Source organism: Scyliorhinus canicula, chromosome 13 (assembly GCF_902713615.1).
Source record: "Scyliorhinus canicula chromosome 13, sScyCan1.1, whole genome shotgun sequence".
Classification (NCBI taxonomy): domain Eukaryota; kingdom Metazoa; phylum Chordata; class Chondrichthyes; order Carcharhiniformes; family Scyliorhinidae; genus Scyliorhinus; species Scyliorhinus canicula.
Window position 1 is genome coordinate 66,102,784 of NC_052158.1, and position 19,077 is coordinate 66,121,860.

Genomic DNA, 19,077 nt, shown 5'->3' on the forward strand with positions numbered 1-19,077 from the left:
GATCACACATTATACAACGCATGACATGTAAATGTGGTAATAACAGTGTGTGCAAAAGTGAAATCAGACTGTCAGTGGTGCAGAGAGAAACATTCAGCTTCAATGGAGTTCAAAGCCCCTTAAAGAGTTCTTCACCTTTTAAATGACTATGAGAAGTGGGAGCTGTCCTTTCACACAGGGACGAGCTCTTCATAACTGGCACGGAGCCTTAATTTCTCATCAAATTTTACTGAATGGTGTCAAATAATTAGATGAGTTAATATGATAAATATCAGTACATGGGTAAGTATTAGATGAGTTAATATGATAAATATCAGTACATGGTTAAGTACAGTCCTCAATAGGTGGCACGGTGTCGCAGAAGTTAGCACTGTTGTCTCACGGCACCAAGGACCCGGGTTCAATCCCAGCCCCGGGTCACTGTCTGTGTGGAGTTTGCACATTCTCCCCGTGTCTGCGTGGGTCTCACTCCGATAACCCAAAAAGGTGCAGAATAGGTGGACTGGCCACGCTAAATTGCCCCTTAATTGGAAAAAAATAATTGGGTACTTCAAATTGTTTTTTTTAAATAAAAGTACAGCCAGCAAGAATTCAGTACTGTATTCAAATGCATGGGAATTAGAAAGCAGTCAAAGGGGATTTTTAATTTCAGCTGTGATGGTGTCATATACTAAGTCTTGGACTCCAGATCAAAATTAAATTTCTCGAAAGCTGTATATAATCTTAAGTAATGGGTTATTTCAATTACTTTTGCAGTAAACCGTTTGCCAGTCTATGGTTTTGGATATGAGAGCACAGATCAGATTATTCATCATCAGAGGCACAAATTCCAGCAGCCCCGCTCCCCCTGAGGGGCACACCAGTCCATTCCAGTTCCCCTTTCAGGTACAACACCATTTTACCTATATATTCTTTTGGAGGAGATTTCCTTTTTTCTGTCTTTAGGAGTACCGGCTTGCTGCTGCTGTTCTTTTCCTCATCCGTGCTGTTTGTTTCCATCATTTCGCTCTCTTCTGTTGAGATGATGTGCTGCTGTTTGCGGGGTTTCTTTCGGGGGGACGCACCAGGTGGGAGCTCATTACCAGGAAGGCCAAGGTTGTTCACCATTGGAGGTAGAGCAGGAGCTGCCACAGACATAGACTGGGATGACATTGTAACTAGAACGGGGGATGCGGATAGAGAAGGAGATAGAGACAGAGGGAGAAGCAGAAAAAGGGAGAGAGAAAAAAAAGCAAAATTAATAATCACTCAAAAAAGAATACAGACCATACGTCAGATAAAAATACATGAAAATTTGGATTCAGCCAACGGTACCTATTCCTACACCTCAAAACATATTCCCAAGAGTTAAGAATGAGACCATCTCATTGAATTCTACAAAATTCTAAAGGTGCTTGATAGGGTAGACACTGTGGGGGAAATCAAAATATGGGAGAACACTCAGGATAAAGGAACTGATCATTTATGACAGAGGTGAGGAAAATGTCTTCACTCAAGGATTGCGATACTTTGGAATTCTCTACCGCAGTAGGTCATGGTGCTCCATCATTGAATACATTTAAGGCTTGAATCGCCCCCACAACTCAAAGATGTGCAGGGTAGGTGGCTTGGCCATGCAAAATTGCCCCTTAATTGAACAAAATCAAAAATAGGCTGGGATAGATAGATTGTTGGTTTCTCAGGGAATCAAGGGATATGGGGAATGGGCAGGAAAATGGACTTAAGCCCAATCAGCCACAATCATATAAAAGAGGAGCACTATAGCACAGTGGTTAGCACTGTTGCTCACAGCACCAGGGACCTGGGTTGGGTCACTGGTTGTGCGGAATCTGTACGCTCTTCACGTGACTGCGTGGGTTTCCTCCAGGTGTTCCGGTTTCCCCCCCCACAAGTCCTGAAAGGCATGTTTGTTAGGTGATTGGACATTCTGAATTCTCCCTCAGTGTACCTGAACAGGTGCCGGAATGTGGTGACTAGGGGATTTTCACAGTAACCTCATTGCTGTGTTAATGTAAGCCTTCTTGTGACAATAATTAAAAAGATTATTAAAATGGTGGAGAAGGCTCAATGGGCCATATGGTCCTTTTTCTTGTGTTCTTCTAATTAGCTAGTATGAAATGGTTCAATGTGGCCCATGGGGACAGGCAGACTGATTCTTCCCTCCTGTGGGAACACACCTGCCCTTTACTCAACAGTTCTACACAATGGCACAGAAAGCAGCAAATTTACTATTGGAATTCAACTGTGCCACAATACTCTGCTCCCGCAACTATTTTCTTTCTCAAAAATTCCAGTCTACTAATTCATCAATTCGCCCCCAATGGATGCCAAATATTGCATCAGTGCGTCCTAGAGTTCTTCTGCAAGTCTGAAAGTCAAATCAGTTGCCACGTTTGAACAACTCCAAGTCTTTCACAAAAATCAGTTTTATTTTTAAATTTAGAGTACCCAATTCCTTTCTTCCCAATTAAGGGACAATTCAGCATGGCCAATCCACCTAACCTGCACATCTTTGTGGGGGTGAAACCCACGGGGAGAATGTGCAAACTCCACACGTCCTCAGCGCCATAGACAGCAGTGCTAACCACAGCGTCACCGTATCTCCCTAAAAAAAAAAAGCAGTCCTTCTTGACACACACTCCACAAGGATAGTGCTCTTAGAAGGCCATAATATTGACCTCGTCAACTAGTTTAATTTGTCTCCCTTCACTATACTCCAGAGAAATAGAAACATTAATACCACAACACCCACGCAGAAAGAATTCAGTGCACTAGTAAACTGCTCATATGCTTTATTTTTTTTTAAGTATTTGGCTGAACAAGAACTACTGTTCATGAGGCAAACACACATCACCTACCTGCTACAGGCTGCAGTGTGTCCATTAGTTCGCTCTCTTGCTTGATTTTAACCTCTGGCAATGTTGAGCTCATGGAGACAGGAACAGAAATGGCGACTGGCTGTGATGGAGGAGCTACCACTGTAGCCATGGAGAGTGAACTTGGAGGAGTGGCGGAGATGGCCGCTGTAACAGTGGACAAGGCAGTAGGTTGAGGATGAGGAGCTGCTGCTGCAATGAGGGTTGGGATTGGTGGCTGAGGCTGTTGAGAATTTGACTGGCCCAGCCCAGGAATTTGCTCCATGTTCTGGCTGCTTACGGCTTCCATTGCAACAGCCATTGGTGCAGTCATAGAAACATGGATCTCTGGTTTTGATTTGGCACTAAAAAGAAAGCAGCAATTAAATCATCCACTAAAACATCACATTAGCCTGCTTAAAATGTTAAGAATGGGTTAGACGTGGCTCAGTGCTAGCAATGAATCAGAAGGTTACACACTTCAAAGGCTCAAACACCAAATTTAGACTGACAGACAAGCGCAGTAGCAAGGGAATCACAGTCCTTCAGATAAACTGAGGTCTCACCTGCCTTCTGAGATCCCATGGCACTATTTCAAAGATGTCCGGGGAAGTTGCCTGGTGTCCTAGCCAATATTTACTTCTCAATCAGTATCACTGAACTGAAATGTCTGGTCACGTTGCTATTTGTGGGAGCTTGTTCTGCACAAATTGGTTGTTTCATTTTCTACATTACAATGGCGATTATACTTCAAAAATACTTGACTGGCTGTAAAGCGTGCTAGAGTTTCCCGGGTGCTAAAAAGATGCAAGTTGCCTCTTTTTTAAAAAATCTATCAGGAATGCAACGTTACCATTTACAGAAGGTTTAAAAATCAGTATTGATGATCTATTAATGCATTACATAAAGGTCTGCAGATAGTATCTGGTAGTGTCTGCAGATAGCTGCCTTCTCCAGCTTCAGTCAGAACTGTATGTATTGAAATCAGCTCCACATTCATTAATCTCACCTCATTTAGTAACTTCACTCACTGACTGCCACAGTGACCGGGAGCAGCAGTGTATCCCCATGCTTTGAGAAGAGTATTCTGATTAGTTGTTTTCCCATGAACTAGTGAGGCTCACTCAGCGGTTGACGATTCCATTTGATTATCAGTCGAAACTACGATTGAAAACCTTTCAAAGTAGGCAAGAGAATGCAGTGGGCATCCGAACTGGATTCTGGTGCAGTGCACCATAGTTAAGGAGTAATTAATAATCACAGGGTAACTTATCCCTCAAGGGTACAGGTTGAAAATGCTGGGAGAAAGTCCAAACTTTAACTGTGCTAATTTCTATTTATATGGAGTGTGGCCATATTAAAACAAGCAATTTAAAACCTCGCCCGAGGAGCTTATTTTGGAAGTGTAAGTTTCGAAGAAAATTATATTGTAAAATAAAATTAGTATTCACTGTTGTAAGCAACATTGGTTATTTTGCTACCTGGCAACAGGAAAACCCAAGCTAATAAGTCATAGCAATGTACGAGGGCCAGTAACTACTTAGTGATGGAAAATTATTGGTCACGATGTACCGCAAAGTGCTGAAACAATTAGAGTATGTTCTTGTTCACCATCATCTTTATTAATCAGGAAAGCTGGTGAAACTAGTCACAAAAAAGAATATAACAGATTGGGCGTCTGCACAAAATCCTGACCAGAGTACGGTGGAGTGTGGCTCACAGCCTAGTGGACTGCTACACTGTATATTTCCAAAGTCAGCTTAAATATTTGAGGTAAGTTCCAGACCTGAACAAATATTCAGAGCTTGCCCTTATTGCTTTGCTGCAGGGTTAAAGGGGCAGGCAGACAGGGAGCACAGCCTCCAGTGCAACTGAACAATGTCCAGCAGGTCTCCAGGATGGTACAGTCCTAACCCACTGGAGTACAGCAGAACAAATGCTCAAAGGAAAGCAATGGGTAGCAGTGGCCAACTCACACATGACAATGCTATACAGCCAAATATTTAGCAATCTTATTGGGTCTGGTAAGCAAGTAAGACAGGCCCTGTTTTATCTTCCCAGAACGGACGGTTTGCAGCATGCCTTCGTTCACTGTGCTAAAATACTTAAATTGCTCACCAGATGATCACAACCCCAGGTTTCACCTTAATATTATTCAAAATTAGGGGTTACCAGCAGCAAATCTACATTAAAATGTCTATTATATCCTCTACCTTTCGCCAGTTTATAACTGATCTCTTGAAGGAATTGATCCCTTGACTGAAGTATAGTAATACAGATAAAAGGCACCCTTGGTAAACCTATCTAACTGGTTGAAGTCTTGACCAGGAATGCCAATGGACTATACAACCATGGTCGCATCACAAATCAGAAGAGCTGAATGTGCACAGGCACACACACACTAAGAGGATGCTGCAAAGCAATCAGTTATTGATTTTTCCTTCCTAATCTAGGGGCCATGAGCAACTCTAAATTATGTGGCAAAAGTTAGCACAACACAAAGCGGAGAACAAATTTGTGGACATAATTGGTCTGAAGGATTCAGCTACTTATTGGGTATGCACACTGAGCCCTTGGGTATTGCTAGGTGATCTGTAATGAAGCAGGATTAACCTAGACTTCAGCTCAGATTATACTACTTTCAAACAAAGACAAGAGCAAAGGCTAAAGATAATGAAAATCTGAGATAGAAACAGAAAAAGATAAGACAACTCAGCATCTGTGGAAAGAGAAACAGAGTGAATGTTTCAGCTTGCTGAAGGGTCAGATTCTGCCAGACCTGCTGACTACAGCATTTTCAGTTTCTATATTTGTTTTGTCTTTGTTGTTCTGTCAATCATACATGAAGATACAAAAGCCTGAGAAAAGGGCACACACAAAACAATTACAGCTCTTACCCTATTGGTCGCGGGGACCCTGATGCATTCCGCATTGTGCCATCTAATCTATTGCTTGTAGTCTCTGTTGGTTGTGGAGGAATGAGGCTTTTCCGGACAGCCATACTGCAAAAAAACACAATAAAATGTTAAAATACTGTATTGAGCAAAATCACAGCTCATTTATTCAGACAATGCTGTACAACATATGTTAGGGGCCCAGTTAATAACCCAGGGATTAGAAGTGTAGTCACAATTTAGGGGCATTTCAGCTGAACAAACATGTTGAAGGTTAGAGGTCTTCAGTAGAACGCCTTGCCCCAAGCAACCAGATCAGGTGTGCAAGAACCTGAACTAAATCATTGGCTCCAACATACTTGGATCAAGTGAACATGCACTAATCCAATATTCATTGACACTGCTACAAGACAACTGATCTGTCTAACAAGTCAGATACAAATCTTTTAAAAACAATTACATCATAAAACTCTAACAATGGCACTTAGTTAAGTTTGCTTTGGCTATGAAAAACTTCCATTTATTAGTTGTGGCTATAGAGACCTTTGCACGTGAAGTGCTTTCAGATGTCTGAGCTATAGACAGCATATGGATGAGATTATCAGAGACTGAACAGGATTTCCAGCACTGGGAATGCCAGTTCAATTGCTATATAGTGGCAGCAAGCAGAAGATTCCTTCCGGAATCCCTAAAACGTTTCTATACTTGGGTGATTTATCAGATTCATTTTTCCTCCACGTGAATCCGCACCCCCCCCCCCCCCCCCCACCCCCCCCCCCCCCCCCATTCCCGAAAGCTCATTGACAATCATAGAAAGATCTTCCTCAACGCACATTAGTTAGGTTTCACTGCACATCCCGAAGCAACTGAAAGAATTTTCCTACAGTCGAAATTCAAGCCATAACTTCCCTCCGTTACCGTTGTCCTGGTCAAACAGACCAGGTACAGTCAATCAGCAGTTAATCATTCTTACCCATCAGAGGCTGGCTTCTTGCGTAGAATGCTGGGTCGTGGCGAAGATCCCTGTGCTGGAGCTGTCGTACTGCTGCTCTGAGTGTGGGTCTGGATCACAGTGGTAACAGCGGGCGTTGCACTAAACGTGCTAATGGGATTGGCTACAATCGTTGCTCCATCTGTTAACACCACTGCTGAGAAAAAGGCACAGGTAAAGCAATGATATGATGTCCCTGATGAACTTGCAAATCCAACACACAATTTAACTAAAAAAAAAAAGAAAAAGCAACAGCGTCAACCAAGTTCCTTCAGTGAGGTGATTCAGGAGACAAATTAAAAGGATGAAGCCCCAGGGTTTCTCATAATTTGAGCTCCGAAGCTGTTCTACACCAGTGTCCCAGCCAGCAATTATTAAGGATCTACTATTATCCAGTTTTGCTGCTTATGTAATTGATAAGACCACTCCGTCTCCAGCTCTCACTATTTTGTAAATGATCTAGACTAGAGCACCATGTCCTGGGTGATATTTGGAATCAGGTCACAGTGTAAGTGATGAATATGATCAGGAGATACTTGGAGAGCACAAAGTGTCCTCTATTCATCTACCTGTTTCCTCCTCAACAACACGGTGAAAAGCAATATAAAATTAAATGTTTGCACAATGTCCCAAAGCAGATTAGAGCCAATGGTGTGTTTTTTGAATTGCAGATACTGCTGTAATTTGGGAAACATGGCAGCCAATATATGCACATTACAATCTCACAATCTGATAATGACAGGATAAACTGCTTTAGTGATGCTGGTTGAAAGCTAAATACTTCTAAGGTGACTGCTGGGGAAAACCTGTTAGACGTTTAGCTGCTGTAGTATAAAGAGTCAAAAAGGTTCTGCTGCTTTTCAACAAACACCTTTAATTTACTTCAACAGACTTTGCACAAAACTCTAACATCACATCACCTGCCACAAAGGCCACCTGAAGCCCCTTTACATATCAGTGTCAATTATTGAATACTGAACATAAATGAGACAACTAATTGGAATGTCTCGTTTTTTTAAAACAGACAATTCTATTGAGGTATTTTTGGCATTGTAAACAGTAACAATATACATTAGTGTGCAGATACCAATTACAAAAAACATAGTGCAAATAACAGTACTGCTCTCGCAGATAGACCCTCCTATTCTTCCCCTCTACTCTACACTATTCTACCCCCCCCCCCCCACCCCACCCCACCCCCCACCCCACCCCCTCCCCCCTGCTGACGATTAGTTCCCCGCGAAGAAGTCGATGAATGGTTGCCACCTCCGGGCGAACCCCGATAGTGATCCTCGTGAGGTGAACTTGATTTTTTCCAAGCCGAGAAAGCTTGCCATGTCCGACAGCCATACTTCAGTCTTTGGGGGCTTTGAGTCCCTCCAGGCCAACAGTATTCATCGCCGGGCTATCAGGGAAGCAAAGGCCACAACGTCGGCCTCTATCCCCTCCTGTACTCCCGGGTCTTCCGACATCCAGCAGAGGGCAGCAGAGCAGAGCTTCTGATTGGCTGTTCCGGGGAGATTTGCATACGTGCAGTGCGGTGAAGGCAAGCATCCAGCAGAGGGCAGCAGAGCAGAGCTTCTGATTGGCTGTTCCGGGGAGATTTGCATACGTGCAGTACGGTCAGCTTTTCAGTAGTTGGGAAGTTAGTTCAGTGGGAATGGAGGCTAGGGCAGTTGAATGTTCCTCCTTCAGAATGTGGGAGGAAAGGGTCACCTCGAGTGTCCCTGCTGACTACATCTGCGGGAAGTGCACCCAACTCCAGCTCCTCGAGAACCGCGTTAGGGACCTGGAGCTGGATGAACTTCGGATCATTGGGAAGGCGTAGGGGGTTATTGAGAGGAGTTATAGGGAGGTAGTCACACCTCAGGTAAAAGACGAAGGTACATGGGTTACCGTCAGGGGAGGGAGAGGGAAAAGGCAGGCAGTGCAGGGATCCCCTGTGGTCGTTCCCCTCTATAATAAGTATACCGTTTTGGATACTGTTGCGGGGGACGACTTACAATGGGGCACAGATCTCTGCAACAGAGTCTGTCCCTGTTGCTCAGAAGGGAAGGGAGAAGAGGAATAGAGCACTTGTCATTGGGGACTCCAGAGTTAGAAGAACAGACAGGAGGTTCTGTGGGAACGAAAGAGACTCACGGTTGGTGTGTTGCCTCCCAGGTGCCAGGGTTCGTGATGTCTCTGATCGTGTTTTTGGGATCCTCAAGGGGGAGGGGGAGCAGCCCCAAGTCGTGGTCCACATAGGTACTAACGACATAGGTCGGTAGAGAGATGGGGATTTGAGACAGAAATTCAGGGAGCTAGGGTGGAAGCTGAGAGCTAGAACAAACAGAGATGGGTTGTTACACGTGCCACGTGCTAGCGAAATGAGAAATAAGGAGAGAGAGGAGTTGAACACGTGGCTACAGGGATGGTGCAGGAGGGAGGGTTTTGGTTTCCTGGATAATTGGGGCTCATTCTGGGGAGGGACCTCTACAAACAGGATGGTCTTCACCTGAACCAGAGGGGTACCAATATCCTGGGGGGGGAGATTTGCTAGTGCTCTTCGGGGGGGTTTAAACTAATTCAGCAGGGGATGGGAACCTAAATTGTAGTCCCAGTGTACAGGATGTTGAGAGTAGTGAGGTCAGGGATAGGGTTAAAAGTTCGAAAGAGGGCACTGGCAAGCAAGATGCTGGTTTGAAGTGTGTCTATTTCAACGTCAGGAGCATCCGGAATAAGGTGGGTGAGCTTGCAGCATGGGTTGGTACCTGGGATCTCGATGTTGTGGCGATTTCGGAGACATGGGTAGAGCAGGGGCAGGAATGGTTGTTGCAGGTTCCAGGATTTAGATGTTTCTGTAAGAACAGAGAAGATGGTAAAAGAGGGGGTGTGTGGCATTGTTAATCAAGGAAAGTATTACGGCGGTAGAAAGGACGTTTGAGGACTCGTCTACTGAAGTAGTATGGGCCGAGGTTAGGAACAGGAGAGGAGAGGTCACCCTGTTGGGAGTTGTCTATAGACCTCCGAATAGTTCTAGAGATGTAGAGGAAAGGATTGCAAAGATGATTCTCGACAGGAGCGAGTATAACAGGGTAGTTGTTATGGGGTACTTTAACTTTCCAAATATTGACTGGAAATACTATAGTTCAAGTACTATAGATGGGTCAGTTTTTGTGCAGTGTGTGCAGGAGGGTTTTCTGACACAGTATGTAGACAGGCCAACAAGGGGCGAGGCCACATTGGATTTGATACTGGGTAATGAACCCGGCCAGGTGTTAGATTTAGATGTAGGTGAGCACTTTGGTGATAGTGATCACAATTCGGTTATGTTTACTTTAGCAATGGGCAGGGACAGGTATATACTGCAAGGCAAGAATTATAGCTGGGGGAAAGGCAATTATGATGCTATTCGGCAAGATTTAGGATGTATAGGATGGGGAAGGAAAGTGCAGGGGATGGGTACAATCGAAATGTGGAGCTTTTTCAAGGAACAGCTACTGCGTGTCCTTGATAAGTATGTACCTGTCAGGCAGGGAGGAAGTTGTCGAGCAAGGGAACCGTGGTTTACTAAGGAACTTGAAGCACTTTCAAGAGGAAGAAGGAGGCTTATGTTAGGATGAGACATGAAGGCTCAGTTAGGGCACTTGAGAGTTACAAGTTAGCCAGGAAGGACCTAAAGGGAGAGTTAAGAAGAGCGAGGAGAGGACACGAGAAGTCGTTGGCGGATAGGATCAAGGAAAACCCTAAGGATTTCTATAGGTATATCAGGAACAAAAGAATGACTAGAGTAAGATTAGGACCAATCAAGGATAGTAGTGAAAAGTTGTGCGTGGAATCAGAGGAGATAGGGGAAGCGTTAAATGGATATTTTTCGTCAGTGTTTACACTGGAGAAAGACAATGTTGTCGAGGAGAATACTCAGGTTCAGTCGACCAGGCTAGATGGAATTGAGGTTCACAAGGAGGAGGTGTTAGCAATTTTAGAAAGTGTAAAAATAGATAAGTCCCCTGGGCCAGATGGGATTTATCCTAGGATTCTCTGGGAAGCCAGGGAGGAGATTGCAGAGCCTTTGTCCTTGATCTTTATGTCGTCTTTGTCAACAGGAATAGTGCCGGAAGACTGAAGGATAGCAAATGTTGTCCATTTGTTCAAGAAGGGGAGTAGAGACAACCCTGATAATTATAGACCTGTGAGCCTTACTTCGGTTGTGGGTAAAATGTTGGAAAAGGTTATAAGAGATAGGGTTTATAATCATCTTGAAAAGAACAAGTTGATTAGCGATAGTCAACACGGTTTTGTGAAGGGTAGGTCATGCCTCACAAACCTTATTGAGTTTTTTGAGAAGGTGACCAAACAGGTGGATGAGGGTAAAGCGGTTGATGTGGTGTATATGGATTTCAGTAAGGTGTTTGATAAGGTTCCACACGGTAGGCTATTGCAGAAAATAAGGAAGTATGGGATTGAAGGTGATTTAGCGGTTTGGATCAGTAATTGGCTAGCTGAAAGAAGACAGAGGGTAAATGGCAAATGTTCATTCTGGAGTTCAGTTACTAGTGGTGTACCGCAAGGATCTGTTGTGGGGCCACTGCTGTTTGTCATTTTTATAAATGACCTGGAAGAGGGTGTAGAAGGATGGGTTAGTACATTTGCAGATGACACGAAGGTCGGTGGAGTTGTGGATAGTGCTGAAGGATGTTATAGGATACAGAGGGACATAGATACGCTGCAGAGCTGGGCTGAGAGGTGGCAGATGGAGTTTAATGCGGAAAAGTGTGAGGTGGTTCACTTTGAAAGGAGTAACAGGAATGCAGAGTACTGGGCTAATGGCAAGATTCTTGGTAGTGTAGATGAACAGAGATATCTCGGCATCCAGGTACATATATCCCTGAAAGTTGCCACCCAGGTTAATAGGGCTGTTAAGAAGGCATATGGTGTGCTAGCGTTTATCAGTAGGGGGATTGAGTTTCGGAGCCACAACTCATGCTGCAGCTGTACATAACTCTGGTGCGGCCGGAGTACTGCGTGCAGTTCTGGTCACCACATTATAGGAAGGATGTAGAAGCTTTGGAAAGGGTTCGGAGGAGATTTACTAGGATGTTGCCTGGTATAGAGGGAAGGTCTTACGAGGAAAGGCTCAGGGACTTGAGGTTGTTTTCGTTAGAGAGGAGAAGGCTGCGAGGTGACTTAATAGAGGCATATAAGATAGTCAGAGGATTAAATAGGGTGGACAGTGAGAGTCTCTTTCCTCGGATGGTGATGACCAACACGAGGGGACATAGCTTTAAATTGAGGGGTAGTAGATATAGGACAGATATCAGAGGCAGTTTCTTTACTCAGAGAGTAGTAGGGGTGTGGAACAGTAGTAGACTCGCCAACTTTAAGGGCATTTAAGTGGTCACTGGATAGACATATGGATGAAAATGGAATAGTGTAGGTCAGATAGGCTTCAGATGGTTTCACAGGTCGGCGCAACATCGAGGGCCGTAGGGCCCGTACTGCGCTGTAATGTTCTATGTTCTACCCCAAAAATCGCCACCTGTGGACTCATTGCCACCCTTGTTTTCAGTACCCGGGATATGACGTCCGCAAATCCCTGCCAGTATCCCCTGAGTTTTGGACACGCCCAGAACATGTGGACATGGTTCACTGGTCCTCCCCTACATCTAGCACACTTGTCCTCCAGCCCAAAGAATTTGCTCATCCAGGCCACTGTCATGTGGGACGGTGAACCACCTTGAACTGAATCAGACCAAGCCTGGCACATGTTGCGGTTCCATTTACCCTCCTCAGAGCGTCTGCCCATACGCCTCCCTCCAACTCCCCACCAAGCTCCTCCTCCCACTTAAGTTTCAGTTCCTCGGTCCCTATATCCTCCGCTCCCATAAGCTCCTTATAAATATCTGAGACTCTCCCCTCTCCTACCTCACCCCTGGAAATTACCCTGTCCTGGATCCCCCTTGGTGGAAGGCGTGGAAAGGACGGGACCTGTCTACGTACGAAATCCCGCACCGGCAAGTACCGAAAGTCATTCACCCTTGCCAGCCCAAACTTCTCCTCCAGCGCCCTCATGTTCGCGAAGCTCCCTTCCAGGAACAAGTCGCCCATCCTTCCCACCCCCGCCCTCCGCCACGCTCGAAACCCGCCATCCATCTTCCCCGGGACAAATCGGAGGTTGTCACATATTGGGGACCAGACCGACGCTCCCACTTCCCCCGCATGCTTCCTCCATTGGCCCCAAATCCGCCACCACTATAGGGCTGGTGGAGTACCTGGCCGGTGGGAACGGCAGGGGAGCCGTGACCAGGGCTGCCAAGCTGGTGCCCCTGCACGAAGCAGCCTCCACCTGCTCCCAAACCGACCCCATACCCACCATCCATTTCCTTATCATGGCTATGTTAGCCGCCCAGTAGTAGTTGCTGAGGTTCGGCAACGCCAGCACCCCCTCACTACGGTTCCATTCCAGCATCCCCCTCTTTACCCGCGTGGACTTCCCCGCCCAAACAAATCCCAGGATGATTTTATTGAGTCTTTTAAAGAAGGACCGCGGAATGAAAATAGGGAGACACTGAAAAATAAACAGGAATCTCAGGAAGATCGTCATCTTCACCGTCTGTACTCTCCCCGCTCGTGACAGCGGGAGTGCATCCCACCTCCGAAACTCGCTCCTCATTTGCTCCACCAGCCTGGACAAGTTCAACTTATGCATCTTACCCCAGTCGTGCGCCACTTGTATCCCTAGATACCTAAAACTTTCCCCAACGAGCCTAAATGGTAGCTCCCTCAGCCTATTCTCCTGACTCCTCGCCTGCACCACAAACATCTCACTTTCTGCCATGTTCAACTTGTAACCCGAAAACGGGCCAAACTCCCCTAGAATTTCCATAATCCCGTCCATCCCTGCCACTGGATCTGACACATACAAAAACAAGTCGTCCGCGTAGAGCGAGACCTGGTGTTCTATCCTCCCCCTGACCATTCCCTTCCATCCCCTTGCCGCTCTTAGAGCAATTGCCAGCGGTTCTATGGCAAAAGCAAACAGCAGTGGAGAGAAGGGGCATCCCTGTCTTGTCCCACGGTGTAGTTTAAAATACTCAGATGTCGTCCTGTTCGTCCTTACACTAGCCTCCGGGGCCTGATATAGCAGTTTAACCCAGCCCACAAAGCCCTCTCCAAACCCAAACCATCCCAGCACCTCCCATAAATAGTCCCACTCCACCCGGTCAAAAGCCTTTTCGGCATCCATTGCCACCACTGCCTCCACCTCTCTGCCTTCCGGGGCAGCATAATCACATTGAGTAGCCGTCTTAGGTTGGCTACCAGCTGCCTGCCCTTGACAAACCCCGTTTGGTCCTCCACAATCACGTCCGGTACACAGTCTTCGATTCTGGACGCCAGGATCTTGGCCAGCAGTTTAGCGTCTACATTAATCAGGGAGATTGGCCTACTGGACCCACAGACCTCCGGATCCTTATCCCGTTTTAATATCAGCGAGATGGTGGCTTGCGACATCGTCGGGGGTAACATCCCATTGTCCCTCGCCTCATTAAACACCCTAACCAGCACCGGCCCCAGTATACGCGCAAACGTTTTGTAGAACTCCACTGGATACCCTTCCGGCCCAGGGGCTTTACCCGACTGCATGGCCTTCAGGCCCCCCATTACTTCTTCAGCTCTAATCGGGGGCCCCAGCCCCTCTACCATCCCCTTGCCCACCTTTGGGAAGGTCAGCCCATCTAAGAAGTGCCTAATCCCCTCCGGCCCCGTGGGGGGTTCCGAGGTATACAGCTTACTGTAAAAGTCCCTGAATACCCTGTTCAGTCCTGCCGGGTCTCCCACCCGGTTCCCTGCCCCGTCCACTACCGTCCCTGGCCGCCTCCCTCTTCCTAAGTGGCTGCGCAAGCATTCTGCTGGCTTTCTCCCCATACTCATACACAGCGCTCCTGGCCTTTCTGAGTTGCTCTAAGGCCCTCCCAGTGGATAGCGCTCCCAGCTCCGCCTGCAGTCTCCGTCGTTCCCTAAGTAGCTCTGCCCTCGGGGAGTCCGCATATTCCCAATCTGTCCATGTCATCTCCTGCACCAGTCTGTCCATCTCTGCCCTATCCGTTCTGTCCCTATGGGCTCGGACTGAGATCAGTTCCCCTCTCACCACCGCCTTCAGCGACTCCCAGAGCACCGCTGCCGAGACTTCCCCTGTATCGTTGACCTGCAGGTAGTCCTGCATGCATTTCCCCACTCTCTCACACACCCTCTCCTCTGCCAACAATCCCACCTCTAACCTCCATTGTGGGCGCTGATAACTTTCTTTGCAGACCAGCAGGTCGACCCAATGTGGAGCATGGTCCGAAATAGTGATCGCCGAGTATTCAGTATCCCTCAACCCCTCAAAAAATTCCCTACTCATAATAAAGAAATCAATACGAGAATAAACCTTGTGAACATGTGAATAGAACGAGAACTCCTTCCCCGTCGGCCGGCAGATTCTCCAGGGGTCTTCCCCCCCCCCCCCCCCCCCCAATTTGTTCCATGAACCCTCTCCGTTCTCTTGCCATTGCCGGGACCCTGCCCGTTCTGGAGCACGACTGGTCTAGGTCGGGGTCGAGGACTGTATTAAAGTCTCCACCCATAATCAAAGTCTGCAAATCCAAGTCGGGGATTTTCCCCAGCAGCCTTTTGATGAAATCTACATCATCCCAGTTTGGAGCGTAACCATTCACTAGGGCCACCTTCACCCCCTCAAGCTTGCCACGGACCATGAGAAATCTACCACCCCCATTCGCAACTGTGCTGTCTGCCTCAAACTTAACCCGTTTGTTAATCATGATCGCGACCCCTCTGGTCTTAGTGTCAAGCCCCGGATGGAAGACCTGGCTAACCCAGCCCTTCCATAATCTAATCTGGTCCGCCACTTTCAAATGCGTCTCCTGCAGCAACATTACATCCGCCTTCAGAGCCCGCAAGTGCGCGAACACACGTGTCCTCTTGACCGGCCCATTTAATCCTCTAACATTCCAGGTGATCAGCCTGGTTGGAGGGCAGCCTGGTTGGAGGGCAGCCTGGTTGGAGGCCCCCCCCCCCCCCCCAACACCGATCAGCCATCCCCCTTCTTGGGCCCACCCCCTGCCCATGTGCCGCGCCTCTCTCTCTCTCTCCTCCCCGCCCCCAAAGCAACAACCCCTTGTAACCTAACCCCTGCCATATACTGGCTGTATATACACCCCCACCTCGCTCCCGTTGACTAGCTCAAAGCAGCTAGCCTGGTGGCTCCCAACTCCAGCGCCACCATGTCTCACACCTATTGTCCCCCCGCCCCCACCCATCAACACCACCTCCCCAGAACAGCCCTGTTCGAGCAATCGCTCTGGGACCGAAACAGAGAAAACAAACAAAGAACAAAGCAACATTCCCAGAAGAAAAAAAAGCAAAGAGAACCCGAACAGCCCCCCAGCACCCAACAAATTAAACCTTAACTATCACTTTGGCTTTAACTTTAAAACTTTCAAACAGGCAAACACAAACACAAGAACACCCCCAGTTTTAAGTAAAAGAGCATGCCAAACGACATCGCTAACACGAAGGGCAATCTGTAAACAACTGCAGACATCCCTTAGTACAGGACATCTAACTTGAGTCCATGGGTCCTCAGTTCGGCACCAGTCCATGCCCCTTAGCGAAGTCCATCGCTTCATCCGGGTCGTCAAAATAATGTTGCTGTTCCCGGTATGTGACCCAAAGCTGCGCCGGGAAAAGTAGCCCAAACTTGACCTTTTTAAACAGAATCTCTTTAATTTGTCTGTAGGCTGCCCTCCTTCTGGCCACTTCCTGGCAGATGCGCAGGACACTGTTGTTTCATGAGCAGCTCCTCGCGCTCTTGGCCCACTGTAGAACCCGCTCCTTGTCCACGAACCTATGGAACCTGACCACCATCGCCCGAGCCCCCCCCTTCGTGGCTGCCTCACCTGCACTCTGTGTGCCCTGTCCAGTTCTAATGGAGGGAAGAAATCATCCCCCACCAGCTTCTGCGGCATGTCTGCCACGTATGCCGTGGCATCCACTCCCTCGGCCCCCTCCGGGAGCCCAATGATTCTCAGATTCTGCCGGCGAGACGTTTTCCAGGTCCTCCAGCTTGTCCATCAGCCTTGCTCGCTGCTCCTTCAACTTATTAATTTCCACGTCTGCTACCGTTTGGAAATCCGCCTGCTCTTCCACTGGCTTCTCCAGTGCCTGGACCTTCTTATCCTGAGCATTCAGCCTCTGGTCAAGTCGCTCCACCGCTTTCTGGAGCGGTTCCAAATTATCCCACTTCAGTGCTGCGAAGCTCTCTTTCATGACCTTCAGCATGTTGTCCAGTGCTGCCTGGACCGTCCTTTCAGTGGTCTGTTCATTGGCCATCTTTCCTCCCACTTGAGCTTCCACACCACCTTTCTTCAGCCCCTTCTTCGCCTGTTTTCGCTCCCTTCTGCTCCTTAAGTCCATACAACTCTGTATGGATTCAGATCTAGAGTGCTATTGCTTTTCACTCCAGCACTCAAAAGTTCAAAAAAGTCAGGGAAAAGGCGGAGCGAGAGCCCCCAAATGTGCGACTTACTCCCTCATATCCGCCACCGGAAGTCAGCAATTGGAATGTCGCTTAACCCATAACTTAACAGTCTCCCTTTCCTTGGAGGAAAAAAATAATCAGGTGAAACAAAGTTACAAGAAACTCAAAAACACAAACGTAATTTACCCCTTCTTTTTTTTTCATTGAAGAAGAAATAAAAAGTCACAGAAACAGGCGCACTTCATTAACAATATCCAAAAGTTTCTGTGAGCTAGCCCCTCTTTTTGTAAAACAGTCTGACAATTGATAGCTACTGTCAACCCATTTAATTTTTGCTATCTCCCCTCTGTCCAACATCTGCTTCAAACTTGCGATGTCTATCCTTAACCTTTTTTCACTGATACTTTTTGGAGAGTGTACATTTTCCCACAGGGATTTATTGTCAATGTGACATTCAAGAGGTTTATTTCCAAAATCCCCTAATCCCAAAATTTCTGTCAATATCTGAGATATATAAACGGCCATATCCACCGCCTCTACAAGGATTAACGCCTCAGCAGCCAATGTGCTTTTGACCACTCTTCTTATTTTCGTTGTTTCCCACACAAGAGGGCAACATTTACCATTGTTCCCCAAAAGGAAAATTATAAAAACTCCTGCGATTGAAACCCCATTACATAAATTTGTACAGGACGCATCACTATAAACTGTTTCAAGTGCCTACGGTCACCTAAAACCGGGAACCTCAAAACACACTCCTGCATTTTTAGTTTGACCAACGCTTTATATGCTCTTATTATGTCTTCCACTTTGGGATCATTCATTTTTGTTCTCAACTCTAAGGCATCAAAACTCACATCCGGTCTAGTCTGTCTACCTAACCAATTCAGTTGCCCAATTAAACTTCGCAGTTGCTCTTTTTCCACCTTTGAAACCATTGCTTCTTTTTGTGAAATCTGGCCACGACTAATTGCTATTGGGCTGATGCTTTAGAAAATAAGATTGTGTCGTAAAGTTGCCCCTAAATTAGTCTGTCCGATTTCCAGTCCAATATATTTAAATGCACCGGAGGTCTGACTTCCAACCCTCAATTCTTTCCTCTAACCAGAGATTACAATAGCTTCAAAATTACTAGTCCCACCCCACAAAAAATCATCGACGTGCGTCATAAAGATGCCAGAAAGGTTTCCTTTATAGTGCCAGTAAAACATTGCCGGATCTGCTTTCAACTGGCAACAGCCAAAATTTAACAAAACTGACCTTACCGAAAAATACCAGACTCTAGATGTATCATTTAATCCATATACACATTTGTTCAACTTCCAGAGTACCCCTTCTGTGTTAGCTGGCTCTTCCAGAGGACGGAGAAAAATGTCTCTTTGGAGCTGATGCCCCTGCAAAAAGGCAGCTTTTATATCTATAGATTTGCATTCCCATGCCTTTGTGGCTAATAGAAAGAAGATCTTGAGAATAACCTTTCCTGCCGTAGGTGAATCTACCCTTAAATCCTGATCTTCTAAGTTTTCTTCAAATCCCCTTACCACAAGCCTGGCCTTTGCCTCCATCCGGAAGAACCTTTTCTGTGCAAATCCATCTGTGGGATAGAGCTCTTTGTCCCCTATCCGGAACTTCCGTGTATACCCCAAATTCACTCCAACTATGCAGTTCCTGCTGTTTGGCATCTTTGATAACTTTTTCATCTAATTTATTGGAAGCCACCAAAATCACACATGCATTTGGGCTTCTACTCCTATTAGTATTCGTAGTCTTACTCATGTTCCGTGATCTTGATAAACTACGTCCCCTCTCCCGCCT

At 46.6% G+C, this 19,077-nt stretch overlaps 1 protein-coding gene across 5 annotated transcripts in view; it reads right to left on the reverse strand.

Annotated features, from left to right (window-relative positions):
• LOC119975756 (histone deacetylase complex subunit SAP130-like) overlaps positions 1-19,077 on the reverse strand; it is a 94,450-nt gene that overhangs the window by 17,854 nt on the left and 57,519 nt on the right. For 3 of the 5 annotated variants that reach the window (XM_038815575.1, XM_038815574.1, XM_038815572.1), the window contains 4 exons: positions 6,723-6,897; positions 5,753-5,857; positions 2,859-3,220; positions 903-1,157 (listed from right to left, as the gene is read on the reverse strand). In XM_038815575.1, coding sequence (XP_038671503.1) covers positions 903-1,157; positions 2,859-3,220; positions 5,753-5,857; positions 6,723-6,897 — 897 coding nt within the window. The remainder of the gene's footprint in view (positions 1-902; positions 1,158-2,858; positions 3,221-5,752; positions 5,858-6,722; positions 6,898-19,077) is intronic. The other 2 variants (XM_038815577.1, XM_038815573.1) reach the window with 1 other exon arrangement.